General features: G+C 40.3%; 1 protein-coding gene across 2 annotated transcripts; it reads left to right on the plus strand.

The window, feature by feature from the left end:
• Positions 1-3,414: 3,414 nt before the first annotated feature.
• Positions 3,415-25,204, plus strand: bdh2 (3-hydroxybutyrate dehydrogenase, type 2). Of its 2 annotated transcripts, none has more exons than XM_021568316.2 (10): positions 3,415-3,571; positions 11,615-11,717; positions 12,661-12,739; positions 17,959-18,055; positions 18,421-18,529; positions 20,069-20,129; positions 23,469-23,582; positions 24,020-24,078; positions 24,341-24,433; positions 24,768-25,204. In XM_021568316.2, the coding sequence occupies exons 2-10, from the start codon at positions 11,646-11,648 to the stop codon at positions 24,819-24,821; spliced, it is 738 nt and encodes a 245-aa protein (XP_021423991.1). In that variant the 5' UTR covers positions 3,415-3,571; positions 11,615-11,645; the 3' UTR covers positions 24,822-25,204. The 2 variants fall into 2 exon arrangements, with proteins under 2 accessions (XP_021423991.1, XP_036805692.1); XM_036949797.1 differs by lacking the exon at positions 3,415-3,571 and adding an exon at positions 5,473-5,491.
• Positions 25,205-26,153: the final 949 nt, after the last annotated feature.

Genomic DNA, 26,153 nt, shown 5'->3' on the forward strand with positions numbered 1-26,153 from the left:
GGTAGAAAAAGGTTGAGAAACATTGATTTAGCATACATATTGGACGGTACAAAACTATCTGTAGATGAAGTCTCAATAAAAGGATGGAAAATATTTTATTTAGATCTTCATTCTTTATGCATTAGGGTTCTGGTTGGCTCAGTTGGTAGAGCATACAACTTGCAATACCAGGGCTGTCGGTTCAGTTGCCATGGGGGCTCAGTATGAAAATGAATGCACTTACTACTATAAATTGCTCTGGATAGAGTATTTACTATAATGTTTTGAAGGTACAGTTGGTTCTGTAGATCAGTGAAACAAAATCCTAATTTAATGAATTTACGTTTTATTGTATAAGGTCACTAAATGTGAGTAATTTCAAACAGTACATTGGAATGGATATTTTACAGTAATGTGCATAATTCTCAACTCATAGGTAACAGCTTTGAACATGTTCCAACATTTGTTGAAAAAATAAACAGGCTACAGTATATTTTCACGTATCAGTATTACCAGTACTGCAAATAACACATATAATTTTTCAAGTTTACAGTATATTTTGCCTCCTGTGTTAAAAAAAAGTATTTTATTGCAGAGATGTCAATCCCAACTAGGGCTTGAACCCACGACCTTGAACCTGTCAACCCAACAGCATAGCCGTTACGCTAAGAGATATAGATTTCTTCAATATAGGATGGGTTGTCTGTAGAATGCTTCACTGCTCCACGTACCTCGAGAGGGCCACAACCAGGGGCCCATCCCATCCACTACTTACACGGATGTTGCAAATGGCGACAGTGCAACGTCCTATAGGTGTCTCGAAAGGTCTCCTAAATAGGATTTACCCACTTGGGGAGATCATAATTAGGGTCCCTACAATATTATGATGGCGATTTATCTTGACTGTGAATGCCAATGTGGATATATGACTCGTGATGAGCAATGTGGCCTATCAATCTTAAAATAAGCCCCTTTGACACTTGTTCAGGAGGGTCGGCCACAAATATTTGGCCATGTGCATTTTCCGAAAGTAAAAAGAAACTATCTGATCAACAGTCTATTCCCACCACCATTTTTTTTTAAACTTAGAGTTACGAGAAAATAACTATTTCTTAAGCAATCATTTTGCTAGGACTGTCTGGGAGGGGTCTGAGTGAGGAGGGGAAAACTGAAAACTAGCTGTTATTGACAAAGAGGTTTGGAACTCTCTTTGTTATTGATCTATTAACCAATTTACCGCTTGGTGATCTCACCATGGAAAGCCGAAACTTCTGCACATGCAAACCTGCTGATTAGAAGGTCCTGTGTATATTGTATTTCCAAACAGCAACTAACACTGATCAAATTCAGTCACACTTTTACAGTGTTAGTTTCATCAGCTGTTGTACAATATGAAAAAAATGAATTTTGACTGCACCGGTCTTTTAAAATAATACTCAAACTGTGCAGCACCTAGCTCAAATCAACGCTATTGATCAAGCAGTTTGTGAGAGGGTTGGCAAAGGAATGGTATTGTGGTTCAGTTTTGTTGTATTCCTGCCCCTGCAGGAGTAAAGGGAAATGATAGAGTAGATCTAATCACAAAGGGTGCAGTGAAAAATAATATAGTGGATCCGTTGGGTAGAGGTGTGGTAAAAACATTGATTAAAAAAGACTGGGTTGGATTGCTGGCAGAGACAATGGGATTTGAGTAGTAGACATTTCAATAGTATAAGGACATCTGTACGGGAGGTAGTGTCATATATTGGTAACAGAAAGGAGGAAGTTGTCTTGTGCAAGATGAGATCTTACGGGATTAAACTCTTCTTTAAATGTATACTGAAACAGGACACTGGAATGTGCAATGGGTGTATGATAGATACAACTTTTGAGAATGATTGATTATTGTGAAGTGTATTAGCGAGCAGGCGCTCCACGTTAAACGAATGGGGACAAGAGAGTTGAAATGTTCTGCTCTTAAGGAAAGGAGAAAGGAGTGATTACTGGGGTATTAATAAATGTGAAAGTTGACCAACCGAAGGGGAAGATTCCCGGTGTTGGTGATGCTCGTCATTAGGTGTCGTGAGAGGTGAAACAGAAGAGCTGTTGTCTTTTGAGTTTTGATGTTGTCTTTTCCCGACAAAGTGATGTTAGGATATATAAGTTATTCTGTATGAGCTTTTGTGCCGAATACATTAAGTTGTTACAGCTGTCAAGCTTAGGGGCATGTGGCAGCAGTGTGTAGGAGGGAGGTTCCCACATGTGAGAAGTGTGCAGAAGGGCATGAGACAAAGAAATGTGTGGCATTGGGGAATGTAGTGGTATGTGTTAATTGTAGGGGTGCCCATGGGGATGGGTATCAGAAATGTCCAGTGCGAGAGAGGCAGGTTGAGGTTTCCAGGGTTAGAGTAGTGCAGAAGTTGTCACATGCTGAGGCAGTGAAGAAAGTAAAGGAAGATGGGTCAATGGGGAGCGATCCTGAGAGTGGTGTCAGTAGTAGATATGTACCAGTACAGAGGGATATATATGCCAACAAGTGATATATGCTTCAATAAGATTGGATGTTTAGCGTTTTATAGCAATGGTTATTAACCAATGGAACATAAGTCGAAGAAAATTGAGGGTGTGGTGGCAGCTGCATAGAGGTATTTGGGTGTATGAGACTTGACGTGAGAATAGTTACAGGGTGTGTTGAGTGGTGGTGTGCCCTCTTTTCAGGCTGTTGGCCCGAGGAAGGACTAGAGAGATTTAAATAGTGGAGTAGGGTCGTGGGATTTTAGTGAGTGTAGTGTATTTGTTGATTTATTTAGTTTTTTCAAGCAAGGTATAGGGGACTTGTATGGAATGCTGTTAAACCTCAAAGAAGTAGTTTGGGACAGAGCTTAACAATATATTTATTTAACTAGACAAGTCAGTTAAGAACAATTTCTTATTTACGGCCTACCCCAGCCAATTGGGCACCACCCTATGGGACTCCCAATCACAGCCAGATTCGATACAGCCTGGATTTGAACTAGGTATTGTAGTGATGCTTCCTGCACTGAGATGCAGTGCCTTAGACCAACCACTGTGCCACTTGGGAGGCCCTGTAGTAAGAGGCTAGACCTGCTATCTCTTTAAGGTTCAGGTGTTACTTGTTTTTATAGCCTTTTTAGTATATTCTATCCCCTTTGTCACCCCATCTGTTTTAAATCATTTTTTTATTACTTTTGAGTGTAGTTGTATTTTGAACTTATGTGTTTGGAGTGACTGCCAGCTCCGTCACAGATTTAGATTGGAGAGTTAGTTTGATAGGGTCAGAGAGGTTGGCCAGGGATAGGATTTGGGTGGGGGATTAGTAAGGTTTGTAAGGCTTTATTTTATTAGAAATACTGGGTTAAGTAAGAATGTGGCGATAGAGTTATTGGATGTGTGGAGTGGTAATGTGTTTTCCTTTCAGGTAGGTGGCGATGTATGCACCTTTCAGTTGGTTACGATCCACAAGTGCACATTTTAAAGAAGAAGAATCAGCTCGCGAGCTACTTCCTTCTACAGAAGCCAATAAGAATTTAGTAAATGGGCACGAGGCATCTCCTGACTGAAGTTCATGGTCTGTTGTCGTTGCAGAGCGTTAGTAAGTTGTTTCAAAATTATCCTACAAAGTTATTTTTGCCCTGACGAAACAGCATGTATCACTCATATGAATAGTTACATATTTAATTGCAAATATAACGTTATGTAATGAATCTCCGTTGCACACGTTTGCTGTGTAGATCAATATAGTATTTGCTTGAAACAACAATTTTGCACGCTGAATAGTTAAAACAAAAGAGTATGATTCTAGCTATTGAATTAACTTGCAAATGAATAACAAAGTACGATAGGAAAGTGTTTTTTAAAGGAAATGTCATGCGAGGAAATGTCATGGTAAAAAAGAGATGAGGTTGACATGCCTTCAATTCTTGTCAAACCTAGCCCAATATGGTACTAAAGGAGCCTAACATTACTCCTTAGTCCAAGGACCGCACCTCAGTTTCTAGATGCACTATGCAGAAATCGCTCAGCCATTTCCTGGTTGCTAAAATCTAATCGTTTACCTAATCTCAGTTTATGTAACTAACAAGAAAGTACAGTAACTCAGTAAAATCTTTGAAATTGTTTCATGTTGCGTTTTATATTTTTGTTCAGTATCTAATTTGCAACTATAGTTTGATGCAGGTAGATTCTCTTCTGTCATAACTTGTTGCCCCAGAAGACGAAAGTAGTGCTCACCAGAATGTCTTACATCGATGAAATGAATGCATTAGTAATCTAATTGACACCTGTAAAGTTGTATGTTTTGTTTAGGGACCGGCGGAGAACGCAATAACTCAAAAACAGTGGAAAGATGGGTCCTGTGCAAAATGGTAAAATGTCATCAGTTTGACCAGTTTTAAGGAAATTTAAAAGCTGAGAAAATTAAGAAACGTTTTTGATTAGACTTCTGTTAGTTTTGGGTGCATATTTTGTGGTTGAAATACTGTCTGCTTCCATAAGTGTCAAAGATAACACATTACACGCAGATTCATATTTTCTCTAGAGATGCTGAAAGAATGAAATCATATTTCTCCACTCATGTTCCTGAGATAATCAACATTTGTATAGTTTTACTGCAAGAAATGCATAATTCTGCTGGAGTTAATATTATATTACGATATGTGAGAGGTTGTAGGCCTACAGTCAGTCTGTATTTCAGTTACTATTCCATTTAACCCATATACATTTAAATGACTATTCTGCAAAGGGTGGCTACTTTAAAAAATCTCAAATATATAATAGAAAATAGTAAAAATAAAGAAAAACCCTGGAATGAGTAGGTGTGTCTGAACTTTTGACTGGTACTGTATATTTGCGCACATCTGACCTAATCACCACAGTGACCTAATCCATTTCGGAGGCCTAGACTAAAAGCCAATTTATGCTTGATCTGAAAATGTGGTCGGAGGCTCCATATGAAGGGTGTGACGCATTTGCTGAGCCTTCAAAGGCATGCAGATGCCAAATCGAGCTCCGTACCGCATAGCTATGTGCTTCCCAAATGTTCTAACAAAGCGGAGGGCTCTGTATAGCTCCGCATTGACATGCTTGGATCCTGTATGAACACAAACTCACTTTCTTGACAACAACTCTGCACTGCTCAGTGAAGCAGGAATGCCCTGACTTCTACTGAGGCCATATCACCTTAACTGCTGCATGGCCAATGCAGATGTCGGATTGAACATGCACTCAGATGCACAATGCACTTCTCTCTCCAGAATGTGCTCTCTCCCGCCAATTTGTGCACATTCATTGTTTCATAACTTCATTGTGTGAATTTTTGCATTTGAGTGTTAGTGTATATCAATTCCCTATTACACACCACCGTTAAACCCTATGATTTCTAATCTACAATGTTTGTTACTCTGCTTACCATAATTTATTTGAATGCATTCAATATTATTATTCCAGTCTTCCCGGACACATTGTATGCTGAGTGGACACATTGTATGCAGAGTGAGAGACCTATGCTACACTTGTGAGAAACATTCCATTTACGAGTTTTGTCAATTTAGTCATTGTCTTTTGTTTGGACCTCTCCTGTCAATGTTAAGTAAGGACGCGCATGCATAGAAGTAGGCCTATAGGTTACCTGGCCTGAGTGCAAATGTAGGCATATAAATGTGCACATTTGGGGATCTGATAATATTTCTGATTGGCTTAACACACCACCACACACCACCTGTGAAGCTTCTCAAAGTAATGTTTTCTTTACCTCACAGCAAGCAAACAGTATGTTTTTACATCCATTGATAATTACAATAGTTCCTCAATGTATTTGAAAAATCTTTCCAGCTCTCTCCCTTTTGATAAATGTCATAAAATAAGTTACTTATTAGTGCTTGACTTGGACTGAAATAAGTCCCTGTACTCATGTTGGGTGCTGGCACTGTTTATTTAGATGCAGGAGCTCCACAATACTTGTGAACTAATATTCTATAAGAGTAACAGCAGTAGACAATTTGAGGTGATGGTAATCACTTCCGGTGAGCTCCTGCCCAAGTCAAGCACTGCTTCTTATCCCTTGCGCAAATAGCCTACAGTTGTCTGTCCCGAGCTAACTGGTGCACAAAATCTGAGGGCCCAGAATATTTATTCAATGTTGCAAGTTCCCTCGTGCAAGCTTTGGGCTGGACCCAAGTTAATAGTTGATACAATATTAAACATTTTGTTACACATTTTCAACTATGTGATTTATAAGATATTTATTTTTATCAGGATATTTTCTACATCAGACAGCAAGTTTTTAGTTGTTGGCAATAGAAGGCACTTTTTAGGTTTGTGTCATTTGGATAGAATTTTGATTAACCACATGACAATGATTATGAGATATGAAGACGTTCTAATAACTTTTTCACAAAATTTGCACATGAACACCATAACTGGCATGCAGATCGTTAGAAATGGTAAGATAAATTGGCATTCAACATGAGAATGCAGATTCCTTGTGTAGCCTATTACTGGCAACTTCAGGAGAGTAATGGCAGAATCTGCGAAAGCCAGCAAGAGCGGAAGGAGAATAGTTGGTTAAGGATAAGTTTTTTTTTTTTTTTTTTTCTTCTCTTCTGATTATCTACATCTCTGGTGCCCTCTTGAGGCATTTGACTTATTTAATCAAACCTCAAAGCATCAGACAAGCTCAATGTATGTAGTTGATTTTATTAAAACACACAGGATGTCTATCAAATCAACTTTTATTTGTCACATGTGCCAAATCCAACCAGTGTAGACCTTAGAGTGAAATGCTTACTTTTACCAGCCCTTAAACAACAATGCAGTTTGAAGAAAAATAAGTTGAGTAAAAAAATGGATAAGTTAAAAATAACAAATATTTAAAGAGCAGCAGTAAAATAACAGTAGCGAGGCTATATACAGGGGGTACCGGTACAGAGTCAATGTACAGGGGCACAGGTTAGTTGAGGTAATATGTACATGTAGGTAGAGTTAAAGTGACTATGCACAGAAAATAAACAGATAGTAGCAGCACTGTAAAAGGGGGTAGGGGGATAGTCTATGAAGCCATATGATTAGCTGTTCAGGAGTCTTATGGCTTGGGGGTAGAAGTGGTTAAGAAGCCTTTTGGACCTAGATTTGGTGCTCCGGTACCACTTACCCTGCAGAGAACAATGTTTATGATTAGGGTGGCTGGAGTCTCTGACAATTTTTAGGGCCTTCCTCTGACACCGCTTGGTATAGAGTTCCTGGACTGCAGGATTCTTGGCCCCGGTACTGGGCTGTACGCACTATCCTCTGTAGTGCCTTGCGGTCGGAGGCTGAGCAGTCGCCATACCAGGCAGTTGCCATGCAACCATTCAGGATGCTCTCGATGGTGTAGTTGTAGAACGTTTTGAGGATCTGAGGACCCATGCCATATCTATTCAGTCTCCTGAGGGGGAATAGTTTTTGTCGTGCCCTCTTCACAACTGTATTGGTGTGTTTGGACCATGATAGTTAGTTGGTGATGTGGACACCAAGGAATTTGAAGCTCTCAACCTGCTCCACTACAGCCCTGTCGATGAGAATGGGGGCGTGCTTGGTCCTCTTTTTCCTGTAGTCCACAAATGTCTCCATTGTCTTGATCACGTTGAGGGAGAGGTTGTTATCGGTGATCAGGCCACTGTTGTTTCGTCTGCAAACTTAATGATGGTGTTGGAGTCGTGCCTGGCCATGCAGTCATAGGTGAACAGGAAGTACAGGAGGGGACTGAGCACGCACCCCTGGGGGGGGCTCCAGTGTTGAGGATCAGTGTGGCAGATGTGTTGATACCTACCCTTACCACCTGGGGCGGCCCGTCAGGAAGTCCAGGATCCAGTTTCAGAGGGAGGTGTTTAGTCCCAGGGGCCGTAGCTTAGTGAGATTGCGTCATCTGTGGATCTATTGGAGTGGATCTAGGGTTTCTAGGATGATGGTATTGAACTGAGCCATGACCAGCCTTTCAAGCACTTCATGTCTACAGATGTGAGTGCTACGGGTTGGTAGTCGTTTAGGCGGGTTACCTTGGTTTTCTTGGGCGCAGGGACTATGGTGGTCTGTTTGAAACATGTTGGTATTACAGACTCAGTCAGGGACAGGTTGAAAATATCTGCGCCAACACTTGCCAGTTGGTCAGCGCATGCTCAGTGTACACGTCCTGGTAAATCGTCTGGCCCTGCGACCTTGGGAATGTTGACCTGTTTAAAAGGCTTACTCACATCGGCTACGGAGAGCGTGATCACACAGTTGTCCGGAACAGCCAATGCTCTAATGCACGCTTCATTGTTGCTTGCCTCAAATTGAGCATAGAAGTAATTTAGCTAGTCTGGTAGGCTTGTGTCACTGGACAGCTCGCAGCTGTATTTCCCTTTTGTAGTCTGTAATAGTGTTCAAGCCTTTTCACATCCGAGGAGCGTCTGAGCCGGTATTGACGCTTTGCCTGTTTTATGGTTCGTCTGAGGGCATAGTGGGATTTCTTATAAGCGTCCGGGTTAGGGTCTCGCTCCTTGAAAGCGGCAACTCTACCCTTTAGCTCAGTGCGGATGTTGCCTGTAATCCTTGGCTCCTGGTTGGGGTATGTACTAGAGGTCGACCGATTATGATTTTTCATCGCCGATACCGATTATTGGAGGACCCAAAAAGCCGATTTCGATTAATCGGCCAATTTCTTATTTTTTTACATTTGTAATGATGACAATTACAACAATACTGAATGAACACTTATTTTAACATAATATAACACATCAATAAAATCAATTTAGCCTCAAGTAAATAATGAAACATGTTCAATTTGGTTTAAATAATGCAAAAACAAAGTGTTGGAGAAGAAAGTAAAAGTGCAATATATGCTATGTAAGAAAGCTAATGTTTCAGTTCTTGCTCAGAACATGAGAACATATGAAAGCTGGTGGTTCCTTTTAACATGAGTCTTCAATATTCCAAGTTAAGAAGTTTTAGGTTGTAGTTATTATAGGAATTATAGGACTATTTCCCTCTATACCATTTGTATTTCATTAACCTTTGACTATTGGATATTCTTATAGACACTTTAGTATTGCCAGTGTAACAGTATAGCTTCCGTCCCTCTCCTCGCTCCTCCCTGGGCTCGAACCAGCAACACAACGACAATTAGCGCACGCTAACTAGATAGCCATTTCACTTCGGTTACACGAGCCTCATCTCGGGAGTTGATAGGCTTGAAGTCGTAAACAGCGCAATGCTTGACGCACAACAAAGAGCTGCTGGCAAAACGCACGAAAGTGCTGTTTGAATGAATGTTTACTCGCCTGCTTCTGCCTACCACCGTCAGTCAGATACTTAGATACTTGTATGCTCAGTCAGATTATATGCAACGCAGGACACGCTAGATAATATCTAGTAATATAATCAACCATGTGTAGTTAACTAGTGATTATGATTGATTGTTTTTTATAAGATACGTTTAATACTAGCTAGCAACTTACCTTGGTTTACTGCATTCGTGTAACAGGCAGTCTTCTTGTGGAGTGCAACGAGAGAGGCAGGTCGTTATTGCGTTGGACTACTTAACTGTAAGGTTGCAAGATTGGATCCCCCGGGCTGACAAGGTGATAATCTGTCGTTCTGCCCCTGACCAAGGCAGTTAACCCATCGTTCCTAGGCTGTCATTGAAAATAAGAATGTGTTCTTAACTGACTTGCCTAGTTAAATAAAGGTATAAAAAAATATATTTTGGCAAATCGGTGCCCAAAAATACAGATTTCCGATTGTTATGAAAACTTGAAATTGTCCCAAATTAATCGGCCATTCCGATTAATCGGTCGACCTCTAGTATGTACGCACGGTCACTGTGGGGACGACATCATCAATGTACTTATTGAAGAAGCCAATGACTGATATGATGTACTCCTCAATGCCATTGGAATATGTTCTGGGATTCTTCCGGTCTGTGCTAGCAAAACAGTCCTGTAGCATCGGCGCCATCTGACCAGTTCGTTATTGACCGAGTCACTGCTTCCTGCTTTAGTTTTTGCTTGTAAGCAGGACTCAGTAGGATAGAATTATGGTCAGATTAGCCAAATGAAGGGTGAGGGGGAGCTTTGTACACGTCTCTGTGTGTGGAGTAAAGGTGGTCTAGAGTTTTATTTATTTAAAAAAAAAAAAATTCTCCTCCCCTCTAGTTGCACGTTTAACATGCTGGTAGAAATGAGGTACAACGGATTTTAAGGCCACCAGGAGCGCTGCCTCGATTAGCGTTTTCCTGTTTGTTTATGGTCTTACTCAGCTCATTGAGTGCGGTTTTGGTGCCAGTATCGGTTTGTGGTGGTAAATAGACAGCTACGATAAATAGTGTGGTCTAAGCTTATCATGAGATTCTCTATCTCAGGCGCAAAACCTAGAGACTTCCTTAATATTAGATTTCGTGCACCAGCTGATTACAAATATACACAGACCGCCACACCTTGTCTTACTGGAGGTGGCTGTTCTATCTTGTCGATGCAGCGTAAACCACTCCAACTGTATGTTATTCATGTCGTTGTTCAACTATGCCTCGGTGAAACATAAGATATTACAGTTTGTAATGTCCCGTTGGTAGGATATTCTTTATCGTAGCTCGTCTATTTTGTTGTCAAATGATTTTACGTTGGCTAATAGGACTGATGGTTGAGGCAGATTACCCACTAGCCGTCGGCTCCTTAGAAGGCACCCCGACCTACGTCCCCGATATCTCTTTCTCATGCGAATTACAGGGATTTGGGCCTTGTGAGGTGTCTGAAGTAAATCCTTTGCGTCCGACTCGTTAAAGAAAAAATATTTGTCCAGTACAAGGTGAATAGTTGCTGTCCTGATATCCAGATGCTCTTTTCGGTCATAAGAAGAAAAAAAACACACACAATAGCACAATTGGTTAGGCGCCGTAAAACGGCAGCCATCTCCTCCGGCGCCGTTCTTTCACTTTATAGAAAAATACAACCCTAGCACCTTTTCCCCCACTTTTATGGAATACAACATTGTATTATAAAGTCATACAAGTTTTACTGTGCAATGAAGTTTCAAATGCATTCTGTCATTACTAAATGTGTAATGTGATAGGTATTTTGACATAAAAAAGACAAACATTTAATGAATAAAATATTGAATCAGTCTTCATCAAATGAAGGGAATGATACAATCTTTAGTAGAAGGGAATCTGATTTAATTGGTCCTCAACTCGCGGCTCAGACACATCATTCACGAAAAATGTTGATAGCGCTGAGTTAACCTGGGCCAGAGTAGTTTATTTCTGAAGGATTCGTTGCCCTAGACATTGACCTGGCTAAAAGGTGAGCCACTTTTGTGGTGCTGGTTGTCCCAAGTTGAACTCCGATTTGACTAAAGTTACCTCGCTAACTCTAACCAAGTACGTAGTATAGGGCTTTGGGGTGTGAGAATACCTGCTGCAGCTGATAATGCAATTTTACCCAACCAATAAACATCTTTCACACACAAACATCAAACATTTCACAATAATAAAGCATTATGTTGCCTAAATGTGTATTTAAGACCATTCCACCACTGTTTTGGGGTAATACATCCACCACGGCAACTTCAACTCTACCTTGACTGTGATCTTAACAACAATAATGACATTGTTTTTGTTCATATGCAGAATTACCTGTAGAATTAAACACTGCATCATCATGGGCCGCCTGGATGGGAAAGTCATTGTGTTGTCAGCAGGAGCCCAGGGCATTGGAAGAGCTGCAGCCATTGTAATATTTACTTAATTTACCATTCACCACACAGCTAGGCTACATTTGCTAAACAAGTATACACTGAGTGTACAATACATTAGGGACACCTTCCTAATATTGGGTTGCACCCCCTTTTGCCATCAGAAGAGCCTCAATTAATCGGGGCATGGACGCTACAAGGTGTTGAACGCGTTCCACAGGGATGCTGGCCCATGTTGACGCCATTGTTTCCCACAGTTGTCAAGTTGGCTGGATGTCCTTTGGATGGTGGACCATTCTTGATACACACAACTGTTGCGCATGAAAACCCATGCAGCGTTGCAATTCTTGACACACTCAAACCAGTGCGCCTGGCCCCCACTACCATACCCAATTCAAAGGAACTTAAATATTTTGTCTTGCAAATACACAATCCATGACTCGAGGCTTAAAATTACTTCTTTAACCTGTCTCGTCCCCTTCATCTACACTGATTTGAAGTGGATTACACAAGTGACACCAATAAGGGACCATAGCTTTCACCTGGATTTATCTGGTCAGTCTGTCATGGATAGAGCAGGTTTCCTAATGTTTTGTACACTCAGTGTAGATATGGTGAATTACATTTTTAAGGCTCTCAGAAACACCCTCTGACGGGGGTCGGCAACAAGCAGCCCACTTGCCAAATTCGTCCTATTAGCATTTTGTTTAGGCCTCCCAAAGACTGTAACCAAGAATTCCATTCCAAACTATTCCCACAAATGGAGACCTATGTGATCATGTCTCAATTGAGGTATGATATTTTTGCATCTATTTGGGTTTACTTGCAGTCAATTTACACGGCTAAACCTAGTTGCCTACCCCTACTCTAAGACTTGTACAATGATGTAAAGTATTCATGATGTATTCATTTGAACATTTTACTGATATTGAGTGAACTGTAAATAACCATGAAAGTAATATTCTGTCATTTTAACTGTAGGCCTTTGCCAAAGAAGGAGCTCAAGTCACCGCAACAGATATCAATGGAGAGAAGCTGAAGGAACTGGATGGCCACCCTGGTACAGTTTATTTTTGTTTACTACCTTTCAATTACTGGGCATCCTAAGAATTAAGATGTGCCCTTCATTCATATCAAATCTTAAAGACATTAGTTTGAATGCAATACCCCCAGTACACCCCAATGAATGTTCCTGTTCTATAGAGTCTATAGAGTCCTGCCACTGTTTTGGTGAACTGCTGAGAGATGGGGCTGGAGAAATGTAACTACTCTCAGGTTCATAGAAGGAACTATGTGAGGATTGACCATCCGTGATATCAAAAGTATAGTTTTAACCATGTTTGTTTACAAATTACATTGTTTACAACAAAAAAATGTAATATAAAGCTTATATTTGGGGTTCTGATGGGGTATCTATATTATACCGTGAGCCACAAAATTGCAGTGGGATGGATCTCCTACAATTTTGCTTACATTTTCTTCATTTTAGGCTCAAAAGAAGCATGTCATCTGGGGAAATGCAACTGGCCACGTTGTTTTGAATTGCAGTCTCACATTTTCAAACTTTTCTTTAGACATATTATACATTTGAAAGGAGGTAAAGAGGGGAGATAACCTGGAAGGGTTAACTCTGGAAAGAAACCCCGGTCTCTGGCGGGGAGTTGCATATGTGATGAGCACAGGGAGAGTTACCACTCAGCCATAGTTAAATTTTCAACCATATAATTGTTCAATATTGCAAACACAGGGTGATATTTTTACATGAGCAAATGAACCATAATGTTTTAAATAAACCGGAAGTTGCAAAAAAGCTTATTAGCAGCCTGAACTTGTGCTTTGCAGTGGGGGCTATTGAGTGAACGATTCTGTGATGGTTCCAGTCCACAAAGATGAAATGACATTGAATTGGATTGGAAAGGATACGTTTATTAATTTAAAAGTGCAAAATTGATGTACCATTTGCAAATTTCCCCTTTAAGTTATTAACGCTTACCTTTTGAGGATAGCAAAACCCAGGTGTTTTCAAAGGCTACATTAAAACAATGTCCATGGTTTAATCTCTAACCATACTGTTTAGGTGTAATGGGTAGTTTTTTTTAGGGGTTATGAACTGCTGTTATTACAATACATTCCAATGCTTAAATGCATTTCTACGACACATGTGCAATGATCACAGTACATGACCCAACCATGCTTATGTTTGAGGCATGGGTGTTTAGTTATGGTAGATATTCCTCCCAAAGTGAGTTACTTAAAAGGGACAGTGTACTGCTTTTCTTCCGTGCACGTTCATCTTCCCACACTACTGATGTATTAAAGAGATGCAGCGGGATCTTTTTCAAATCTCGCGATTTGGACATGAAGTGCCTATGTATGGTTCATACATGCATTATATACCATCGGGTGTCCTGTCCTAGTGGATCAAGCTACTCAACATTTCATGCTTGTGCCCTACACGTTCGTTCCTTCCAATTTGTGGCTGCGCTCTGAAGGTACACTGGGTTGTCCACATGCTTAGATATTTTGGATAACAGCGAGAATAAATGGATAAAATGAATGCAACAGAAGTTAGAATGCTGCCGATATTAAAGTTATAGTATATCTATAGTATACAGATTTTGGATAATTAAATACTTATCCAAAATGTACCAGCCTGTGGGCCTGAAAGCAAAAAGTAAATCAATTATATAATTTGTGTGTGGGGCTTTAGCTGGGATTGTTCTTTAGAGTCAAGTATATATGTCAAGGCCTCAATTGTTCCTTGATTAGCACCATTCATTCTCGCTGTCGATAATTGTTATAACGTCTAATAGTAACTGTATCCACTTTAAGAAACATAATATATGCAAAGTATTGAATATTTAAATTTCTAAATTAATTTTTACTTTGCCCCAGAAGAATTTAACTAAAGGGCACTCCCACTTAAATACAGTGTGCGAACAAACTGAGCATTTTATAAATGAATGGTTGGGATTACGGGATGCCAAGGTAATATTTTTCCATATTCTGTTCCAGTTAAAGGGTTGTTCCGATTCAATTAGATCTGTGGAACATACTTTTTTTTTAATGGCTAGCTCATAATGAGCTTTCCAGATGTTTATATATTTTTGAGATCAGTTATTTCGGGAGCCCAGAGTTTATTTATAAAACCAATAATTGGATGGTTCGGTAGTTTGGTTTCCCAAGGGACTCCATAAGCCAGTGTAGCTGACCTAAGTTGTCAATATAGAAAAAAGGAGTTGTCTGATAATGTGCATGTATCTTTCATATCTTGGAATGTTCTCAAACTATTACTGTCCATGATATCGGTAAGTGTACTGATTCTACATTTGGACCAAAGGCCACCCTCCAAATCGCAAGGCATTATTGTGAAATATTGGGAGTATGGCCATGCCATTTTGATTCCAAGTGAAATTGTTTTTAAATTTTTCGCCAAATAGAAATTGTGTTAGCAATAATGGGACCAAAGCGTGATATAGGAGACACTATACTAAGAAAAATCATGTCTAAACCAATTTAGGATGGGGCGAAATGCTCGTGCCTGGAAATACAATTTAAACTTTCCTCCGGATAATCCTCCTACTTCTTTACTTCTGTAAACTACAGAAATTCAGCCGTGACAATATATTCATTTTGACTATAATGTGATGGTTAAAGCAACTGGGTTTATTAAAGTTTTTAATTGTAATTTTTTTTAACCTTTTTCTCCCCAATTTCGTGATATCCAATTGGTAGTTAGTATTGTCCCATCGCTGCAACTCCCGTACGGACTCGGGAGAGGCGAAGGTCGAGAGCCATGCATCCTCCGAAACGTGACCCTGCCAAGCCACTCTGCTTCTTGAAACACTGCTCGGTTAATCCGGAAGCCAGCCGCACCAATGTGATAGAGGGAACGCTATACAACTGGAGACCAAAGTCAGCATGCATGCGCCCGGCCCGCCACAAGGAGTCGCTAGAGCACGATGGGACAAGGACATCCCGGTCGGCCAAACCCTCCTCTAACCCGGACGACGCAGGGCCGATTGTGCGCCGCCTCATGTGACACAGCCTGGGATTGAACCCGGGTCTGTAGTGACACCTCTAGCAATGCGTTGCGGTGTCTTAGTCCGCTGCCCTTCTCGGGAGGCCCCCTGTTAAAGTTTCTGCCAATGGTTTTATCTAAGGAAGGAAATGTATATGGGTTTTTCTATAAATAATGGGGCCAATATGTGACATTGTGATCCACATTTGTAAATGGTTTGGAACTAAAATAAGGATTTTCATGCAGTTCCACTGGTGTACTTGCAAATTGGCCCATAACTCCACCTGTACAGCCTAGGACTATACATCCTTTAAGTGGTGTTCATACAGACATTGACAAGTCAAATTCAAGGAGTTTCAGAGATATTTTCAACCACTTAATTGTAATTCAAGGACCTCAATGTTATATAATTGTACATAAATAGGGCCTAATACACCCCCAACTTTAAGAATATATATATTTTGTAGGCCTTGCCAATGTATTGATATTTAAACAGTGGTGGTTGGTGCCGTTTAAGTTAAGGGAGGATGATACTTTTGAGCATGGCCTTATTTTTATTACAGCATGTTGGATGACAGTCATTCATATTCCATTCAATGTAACATCGATAGGTTTAGGCTACTACATGATACTCAAATTGTCCCAGCAGCTATCATGAGGTTGCTACAACCTAGCCTATAAATGAAAGTTTACAACATACAGTTTGTACAGAATTGTACATACACCTTAGCCAAATACATTTAAACTCAGTTTTTCACAATTCCTGACATTTAATCCTACTAAAAATTCCCTGTCTTAGGTCAGTTAGGAACACTGCTTCAGCTTTTTTTTCTTTCGTCACATTCAGTGGGCAGAAGTTTACATACACTCACTTAGTATTTGGTAGCATTTATTTACAGACAAGATTATTTCACTTATAATTCACTGTATCACAATTCCAGTGGGTCAGAAGTTTACGTACACTATGTAGACTGTGCCTTTTTTAAACAGGTTGGAAAATTCCAGAAAATAATGTCATGGCTTTAAAAGCTTCTGATAGGCTAATTGACATAATGGTGCACTTCACGAAATAGATGGCATCATGAGGCATGAACATTGTGGATTTATTGAAGCAACATCTCAAGACATCAGTCAGGAAGTTATAGCTTGGTCGCAAATGAATCTTCCAAATGAACAATGACCCCAAGCAATCTTCCGAAGTCTTCCGAAGTTGTGGCAAAATGGCTTAAGGACAACAAAGTCAAGGTATTGGAGTGGCCGTCACAAAGCCCTGACCTCAATCTTATAGAAAATATGTAGGCAGAACTGAAAAGGCGTGTGCAGCAAGGAGGCCTACAAACCTGACTCAGTTACGCCAGCATTGTCAGGAGGAATGGGACAAAATACACCCAACTTATTGTGGGAAGTTTGTGGAAAGCTACCCAAAATGTTTGACCGAAGTTAAGCATTTTAAAGGCGATGCTACCAAATACTAAGTGAGTGTATGTAAACTTCTGACCCACTGGGAATGTGGTGAAAGAAATAAACGCTGAAATAAATCAATTCCTCTACTATTCTGGGATTTCACATTCTTAAAATACAGTGGTGATCCTAACTGACCTAAGACGGGGAAGTTTTTTTTACATGTCAGGAATTGTGAAGAACTGAGTTTAAATGTATTTGGCTAAGGTGTATGTAAACTTCCGACTTCAACTGTAATTTATTCCAACATTTTAAATAGACCATAGGAGGAATACTGTCCCAATCAGGTAATGTGCCTTTATTCATGCTATTCAATGCTCTTTTGAGTTTGAGAAAGGTGGCTTCCTCTGTTGAGAGTTTTGAATTATTTTAGAAAAATACTTAGTTTTGCTTGGTATGGATATACAATCAGAGGTTTAGTTATTTATAGGAGGAGAATCTTAGATTAATTATGGTTGTGATAATAATTCCCCTGTTTTAGTAGTTGCTATATTAGCTCATTGCTCATTACTGCATAGCTTGTTGTCCAGTAAACAACTGGTTACCGTGGAAGTAATGGTTGAGTCTTACTCGATGGATGGTAAATTCGTCTCTATCTTATCAATAAAATGAAGTTCTGTCTTGACTTTGGAAAGCGTAATAGCTACCTGGTCTGAAAAGTGTTTGTCGAGAACGCTCCAACACAGTTAACATTTCCAAATCTATGTAGAACTTTTAAAATCTAGACACATCACTTCACGTGATCCAGCCCGCATCCACCTATGGTTTTTGTGGCTAATCTGACGTATATCTCCTAGGTATCAAAACTAAGGTGGTGGATGTGACCAAGAAGGACCAAGTGGAAGCGCTGGCCAAGGAGTTTGACCACATAGATGTGCTGTTCAATGTTGCCGGGTATTTTTTATGTTTTTTCCTGTTCCTTTTTCACTTGTATCTTTATTTATGTATTTTGAGGGATTGATTCAAGTATATCGATGACACACTGAATTAATTAAAGTCAGATCAGATGTGTTGTACCATCACACACCATTTTCCAAAAGGTGCCCCCTGTACCGAAGTAGCTAGGGCACTATCTACATTTTATTTTGTGTAAACCAGGAAAATTATTTGTCTTCACATTTTCCCTCTCCACGTAGGGAACCTGCACAATTTCAACAGGTCACATTTCACACTTTTTAAGACTACTGCAAACACAATTTAAAGGGTTACTTCGGGATTTTGGCAATCCAAAATTGACCACTACCCATCACCCCTCCCAGGTTTGTCCATCACGGCTCCATCCTGGACTGCGAGGAGGCGGACTGGGACTTCACCATGAACGTCAACGTCCGCAGCATGTACCTCATGAGCAGGGCTTTCCTACCCAAGGTGACCAACCATCCCGCCGCTTTACTCCACCGACCTCTGACCCCAGAATTAAGGAAGACACAGTCCTCACCATATGAATTTCAACTGTGAAGCTACAGTGCCTTCAGAAAGTATTCATAACCCTTGACTTATTTTACATTTTGTTGTTACAGCCTAAATTCAGAAACAGTCCTGTAGCTTAGCATCTGCTTCATCTGACAACTTTTTTGTATACAGAGTCACTGGTGCTTCCTGCGTTAATGTTTGCTTGTAATCAGGAATCAGGAGGATAGAGTTGTGGTCGGATTTACCAAATGTAGGGAGAGCTTGGTGCGTGTCTCTGTCTCAGCTATTCATTTTCTTTATCAATATATATTTTTCAAATCTACAAACAATTCCACTTTGTCATTATGGGGTATTGTGTGTAGATCAGTTACCCAGTCTAATACATTTTAAATTCAGGCTGTAACACAACAAAATGTGGAAAAAGTAAAGGGGTGTGAATACTTTCTGAAGGAACTACATTTATTTTATGCCAATATTTTTAATTTGAGATTAAATTATGAATATGAGATGACTGTACAGAATGTCACTTTTTTTTAAGGTATTGTCATTTCTATCTGTTTTACCATTTAGAAATTAAGGCACTATGTATGAAGTGTTTCACCCCCCTCCCTGAAGAAATCACAAGTATTTGGATAACTTCACTTATAGTATGTCAAGTAATCCAAAGAATTGTATTTGATCCTTATGGTGGATGCGTGGATCCCTTGCACACAATGACTGCATCAAATTTGTGACACTAGGGCCTCCCGAGTGGCACAGTCTAAGGCACTGCATCGCTGTGCCACTAGAGATCCTGGTTCGAGTCCAGGCTCTGTCGCAAACGGCCGTGACCGGCAGACCCATGGAGCAGCGCACAATTGGCCCAGCGTTGTCCGGGTTAGGGGAGGGTTTTGTATGGGAGTTGTAGCGATGGGACAAGACTTTAACTACCCATTTGGATACCACGAAATTGAAAAAATATATAATAATACAGGAAAATAACTTAAATGTTTCTAAATACGAGTCATCGGATTATCTCTCATTCCATGATGGGTATATAGCCATGGATTTCTGTAATGTAACATTTTTAGTAATTTAGCAGACTCTTATCCAGACCAATTTACAGGAGCGATTAGGGTTAAGTGCCTTGCTCAAGGGCACAGACAGATTTTTCACCTAGTCTACTCTAGGCTACCTGCCAGGTTCTGGCTAAAATTATGTCATAGCCTACATACTGTAGATAAAAAAAATGAGATGTCTGCTCACTGTTTTGCTGCTGCCAAAAAAACTTTTAATAAAGCTTTTGTGATTTAAGATTTATTTCAAAGCGGTCTCACGAGCCAAACCCTTTATCGATTTGTTTTGACTACTTGGCGAATGCATTGGCCATGATCGTGTAGGGGCATTCTTTTTGTAGTTACTGCAGCAGATATTGTAGTGGAATTGTCTTTTAAATTGGATCACTTACTTGGATAACACTGTCCTGTTGATCAACAATTTTTTTTCTCAACTCAGATGTTGGCCAAGAAGTCTGGGAATATCATTAACATGGCGTCTGTGGCCTCCAGTATAAAAGGTAAGGATTTTTTTTTTTTTTGTAATAATGAACTAAAATTTAAATGCAACATGCAACAAAGTTGTGCACAACATTTGAAAGAAGATTTTTGTGCGTATGGAACGTTTGTGTACAGGGTTGGGTAGGTTACTTTCTAAATGTAATCTGTTACAGTTGCTTGTTACTTGTCCAAAATTGTAATCAGTAACAACTTTTGGATTACCCAAACTCGGTAACGTATTCTGATTACATTCTGTTACTTTTAGAGTTCTTTCCCCTTAAGAGACATTAGAAGACAAAAATGTATGTTACCAATTAAACGGTACATATTGCAGGATAAACCAATGTTAAAGTTTACATAGCTGGCCATATATGGATGTAAAATTTTACTTTATGGGTTGGTTATGTAGGCTTCTTCTAACCCATCGCTTTCTACTAATTATAACAATATGATTTAAATTATATCTTTACATTAAAAACCAAAGTCGATCAGAATTCCAATAAATGTTATACCCCTTGATCTTCAAGAATAGGACTTGGAAATATGGAAGTATAGATTAGTCAAATTGTTTTACCTGAGCATAACTACTCTGTTTATGATTTTGTTGTTATGGAGGACTGAATGGGCTCATTGATTCAAGTTAAAAAATAACTGCTGCGTTCATGGAATGGCATTCTTTGAGCACTACTGAAAGTGCTATTTACACTGGGAAAAGAAATGCCATATGTTTACTTTTTTGTTGGTGACAACAAAATATCTTCATAATATGAAGTTGTTTAAAGGGCAAATCCACAGATGAAACAGTAACATAACGGTCGCCCCGCCTCTGTTTTGGTAAAAAACTGAGGGATGGGACTGGATAAATGTAACCATTCTCAGATTAATAGACAACTATGGATGCAAGGACTGACCATCCATTATATCAAAATGATTGTTTTCACCATGTTATGAGGCTACACAGTGTTTGTTTACGTTTACAAATATTGGAGAAAAACTAGCTTATATTTTGGGTTTTCATGGAGTGTGACAGTTGAACTAAGCTCATGAGGCATTTAAGTTATATTCCTCAAGTGTGTGTATGTATGTATGTGTATATACACACACACACACACACACACACACACACACACACACACACACACACACACACACACACACACACACACACACACACACACACACACACACAAAAAAAAAACTGGTCAAAAAAATAAAGGGAACACTTAAACAACACAATGTAACTCCAAGTCAATCACACTTCTGTGAAATCAAACTGTCCACTTAGGAAGCAACACTGATTGACAATACATTTCACATGCTGTTGTGCAAATGGAATAGACAACAGGTGGAAATTATAGGCAATTAGCAAGACACCCCCAATAAAGGAGTGGTTCTGCAGGTGGTGACCACAGACCACTTCTCAGTTCCTATGCTTCCTGGCTGATGTTTTGGTCACTTTTGAATGCTGGCGGTGCTTTCACTCTAGTGGTAGCATGAGACGGAGTCTACAACCCACACAAGTGGCTCAGGTAGTGCAGCTCATCCAGGATGGCACATCAATTCGAGCTGTGGCAAGAAGGTTTGCTGTGTCTGTCAGCGTAGTGTCCAGAGCATGGAGGCGCTACCAGGAGACAGGCCAGTACATCAGGAGACGTGGAGGAGGCCGTAGGAGGGCAACATCCTCCAGCATGACCGGTTTGGCGGTGGGCCAGTCATGGTGTGGGGTGGCATTTTTTTGGGGGGCCGCACAGCCCTCCATGTGCTCGCCAGAGGTAGCCTGACTGCCATTAGGTACCGAGATGAGATCCTCAGACCCCTTGTGAGACCATATGCTGGTGCGGTTGGCCCTGGGTTCCTCCTAATGCAAGACAATGCTAGACCTCGTGTGGCTGGAGTGTGTCAGCAGTTCCTGCAAGAGGAAGGTGTTGATGCTATGGACTGGCCCGCCCGTTCCCCAGACCTGAATCCAATTGAGCATATCTGGGACATCATGTCTTGCTCCATCCACCAACAGACTGTCCAGGAGTTGGCGGATGCTTTAGTCCAGGTCTGGGAGGAGATCCCTCAGGAGACCGTCCGCCACCTCATCAGGAGCTTGAACAGGCGTTGTAGGGAGGTCATACAGGCACGTGGAGGCCACACACACTACTGAGAGCCTCATTTGGACTTGTTTTAAGGACATTACATCAAAGTTAGATCAGCCTGTAGTGTGGTTTTCCACTTTAATTTTGAGTGTGACTCCAAATCCAGACCTCCATGGGTTGATAAATTTGATTTCCATTGATAATTTTTGTGTGATTTTGTTGTCAGCACATTCAACTATGTAAAGAAAAACAAAAAAGTATTTAATAAGAATATTTCATTCAGATCTAGGATGTTATCCTAGTGTTCCCTTTATTTTTATATATATATAATTCGTCCAAAAATGGATGTAGCAACTACAGATTGCCCCTTTTTTAAGTCTATCAAAAGTGTGCGAGTTTGAGCATGTGTCCATTAGGCCTATGCTTTTTTTTTTAATCAGACCCACTTTTATTTCATAGGTTGGGATCCACACTATGCAGCTGTTGCAAGAGCGCATTTTTCTCTGGTTGTCCACTGGTTTAAAAAACAATGATTGATGGGCAGCTTAAACTTCTTGAATTCAACCATTATTGGGTTCAAATACACATTTAGATTCGTGAACGGACATCCACAACAAGCACAATTCATGAGGTGCAAATAGCTAAATGAGAGAACAGCAGTGTGATTCACATCAATGCGCTATGTAGATATCAATAATAAGTGATATCCGTATCGCCGCACACTACACCTTACCATCCTTTATTCAAATTGGATAGTCATTGAATGCCGACAGCAGTCGCACCATTGGAAGCCATAGCTTGGACTGTAGCCTACAAAAGCCTATTCATGGTCTTTTCCCGCGATCCATCAAACACATTTGGTGTCATCATAGTGGTCTCTGACTTGTGGTCACACTCACTCAGGTGGAACAAACTTAAACTTGTGCCTTTTTTCAATGCTGATTTGAATGTCATTTAGAAACAGAATTGCCAAAGATTTTTTTTCAGCGAACATCCTTTCTGGATTTAGAAGTAATCCTCAAAGTAATCGTATAGTTTTTCAAAAGTATCTGTAATCCGATTACAATATTTTAGCTGGTAACAGGTTAGTTACCATTTTTTTGTAATCCCTTACATGTAATCCGTTACTCCCCAACCCTGAGTATGTATTTATGTATGGTAATTCATCTTGAACATCCAATGAAATTTGGTCACAGTCCACAGTCTACTCTATCCAATCCTCTGACTATGTATTTAGTCAAGCAAAACATGTGGTTGCGTGTGTTCCCTCCATAGGTGTGGTGAATCGATGCGTGTACAGCACCTCCAAAGCTGCTGTCATTGGGCTCACCAAATCTATAGCAGCCGATTTTCTCGAGCAAGGCATTCGCTGTAACTGCGTATGTCCTGGTAAGCACTGCACCCTACATTCCTTGTGTAAAATCTGATTAACATGCCTTTCCTTTTTAATCATACCCTAGCATGACTCACGAATGGCATGATCTGTGTTAGATTATAACACAAACACTGCTTACAGGCCCTGCTTACAGGAATGCTATACTGGACAGGGAACTTTTGTCAATCATGATACGCTCCCATTTATTTAAATGAAACCTGGGCATAAGCCGTGTGGCTCTGCGAGTGGCTCGCGCTGCTCAGCTTAAAATTACGCTCGGGTTATATTTTCAAGAATTTAACATGCCGCTCACACCAAAGACAAGTTCACAGTACAGAGATGTCTCCCTGTGAAAAGTGTATTGTTTTTTGTTTAATCATTGTGATCTACCATTCACTGTATAAAGAATAGGGATTATGTGCAAAATGTAAGTGTCCTCTCTGCTAAACAGGGACCGTGGACACCCCGTCTCTGAGGGGGAGAATCCAGGCTCAGCCTAATCCAGAACAGGTACTCTCTATCTTCCACAACTACTGTCATATTGTTTTAGTGTATAACAGGACAGCCTAAAATAAGGTCACTGTGCACCATATGTCTGTGCATTAATTGATAAATAAATAATAATTTACAGATTTGTCAGTGTTGCATGTACAAAGTACCAACGCTGACTAGATTCGATGGCTATTTTACGTGGCCCTTTTAACCCACCGCGGGAAACGCTCCATTAGAAAGATGCCAATAGTAAATATATTTTACTGCTTCATCTCTGCAGGCCCTAAAAGACTTCATGGCGAGACAGAAGACGGGACGAATGTGCACTGCCGAGGAGGTGGCACACCTCTGTGTCTACCTGGCCTCAGACGAGGTGAGCGCATTCATGGTCTGCAGAGCCCACAGCAACACCAACAAAAAGTATCTGAATGTTGGGTTAATGTTTTTTTTGTTACCGTGCGTTAGCATGCCACTGGGTGCTTAATGACAGCTGATGTAGCCAGGGGTTTAGTTATGTTCTTCAACAATTTATTTGAAACATCTGTTAAGCTAAGTTATGACGTTGTCGCCCTTATGACTGCTTCCAAGAAGGCTCAAGGTCATTGGCCACAGATGAAATTACATCAAATGATGTTATATGTACAGTAGATTTGATTGGACTGATCATGTCCAAGTAAAGTGTAACTGTTTATTCCACCTCCCTCTAGTCTGCCTATGTCACTGGAACTGAGCATATCATTGATGGAGGATGGAGGCTCTGAAGAACCTACGGTACAGAGCACAAGGAAGCTCGAGAAACCTGCCACGAGTTACTGTTAGTTACAGTAATAGAAATTTCAGTGGCCTATGCCTTATATGGAATGCCAAAATCTTGACTTATTTTGAAATCATACAGAAGCTGCTGACATTTTTACAGATTTTTCAAATTTTTCATGAAGTGTTTGATTATGTGGTGTACATTCAATATAGTCTCTAAGAATAATGACTTCTGGTTTCCTTGTTTTGTAGCACCAAAAGTACCTCGTAAGTGTACAATAATATACTGTAATCAACTAGTTTTAAACATCCATCTCATTGTACATGTGATTTTGAGCTCATTGACACAATGATTACATATAGCTAATAAACACAATGCAATACTTGACTTACTTTTGTAACTTTTTTTTATTTTTTTATTTAATGTGTTGTAACTGCTCATTTGTGAAGCATAATCACTATTGTTTTTAGTGTTTGGGTCTTTGCAAGCAGTTGATTGGCTGAGTGAAACCAATCATGTGACAACCGCTATCCTGTGCCGTCACACTGTGTATAGCTTTAACGTTTTTTTCTCTGTGATCCTCTGTGTGTGTGAAAGTTACTCCAGCTTATAGCGTCTCAACCCAGCAGCCTCCTGCTCCAGTTGTTCCAGGAGTCCTTTAGTCAAACTCACTTCAGTCTTCTCCTGGGCTCAGAGCGCCTTCTCTCAATAGTGCTGATCAGCTCAGTAAAGATCCTCACAGTTATCCACTGCTGCCTGTGCAGAGCCTTTCAAGTGCCTAGCACACAGCTCAGATACCATGCATCAAATCAAGTTTGTCACGTGTGCTGAATACAACCTTACAGTGAAATGCTTACTTACAGGCTCTAACCAATAGTGCAAAAAAGGTATTAGGTGAACAATAGGTAGGTAGAGAAATAAAATAACAGTAAAAAGACAGGTTATATACAGTAGCGAGGCTATAAAAGGAGCGAGGCTACATACAGACACCGGTTCGTCAGGCTGATTGAGGTAGTATGTAGATATGGTTAAAGTGACTATACATATATGTTGAACAGAGCGTAGCAGTAGTGTAAAAGAGGGGTTGGTGGATGGGACAATGCAGATAGCCCAGTTAGCCACTGTGCGGGAGCACTGGTTGGTCGGCCCAATTGAGGTAGTATGTACATGAATGTATAGTTAAAGTGACTATGCATAAATGATAAACAGAGTAGCAGCAACGTAAAAATAGGGGTTGGGGGGGGGGGGGGGGTCTCATGCCCCACGACATGACACCAGGGGTTTCTTTCCAAGTCCAGAACAAACTCTGGGAAACGCACAATATTACATAGAGCCA

Source organism: Oncorhynchus mykiss, chromosome 17 (assembly GCF_013265735.2).
Source record: "Oncorhynchus mykiss isolate Arlee chromosome 17, USDA_OmykA_1.1, whole genome shotgun sequence".
Lineage (NCBI taxonomy): Eukaryota > Metazoa > Chordata > Actinopteri > Salmoniformes > Salmonidae > Oncorhynchus > Oncorhynchus mykiss.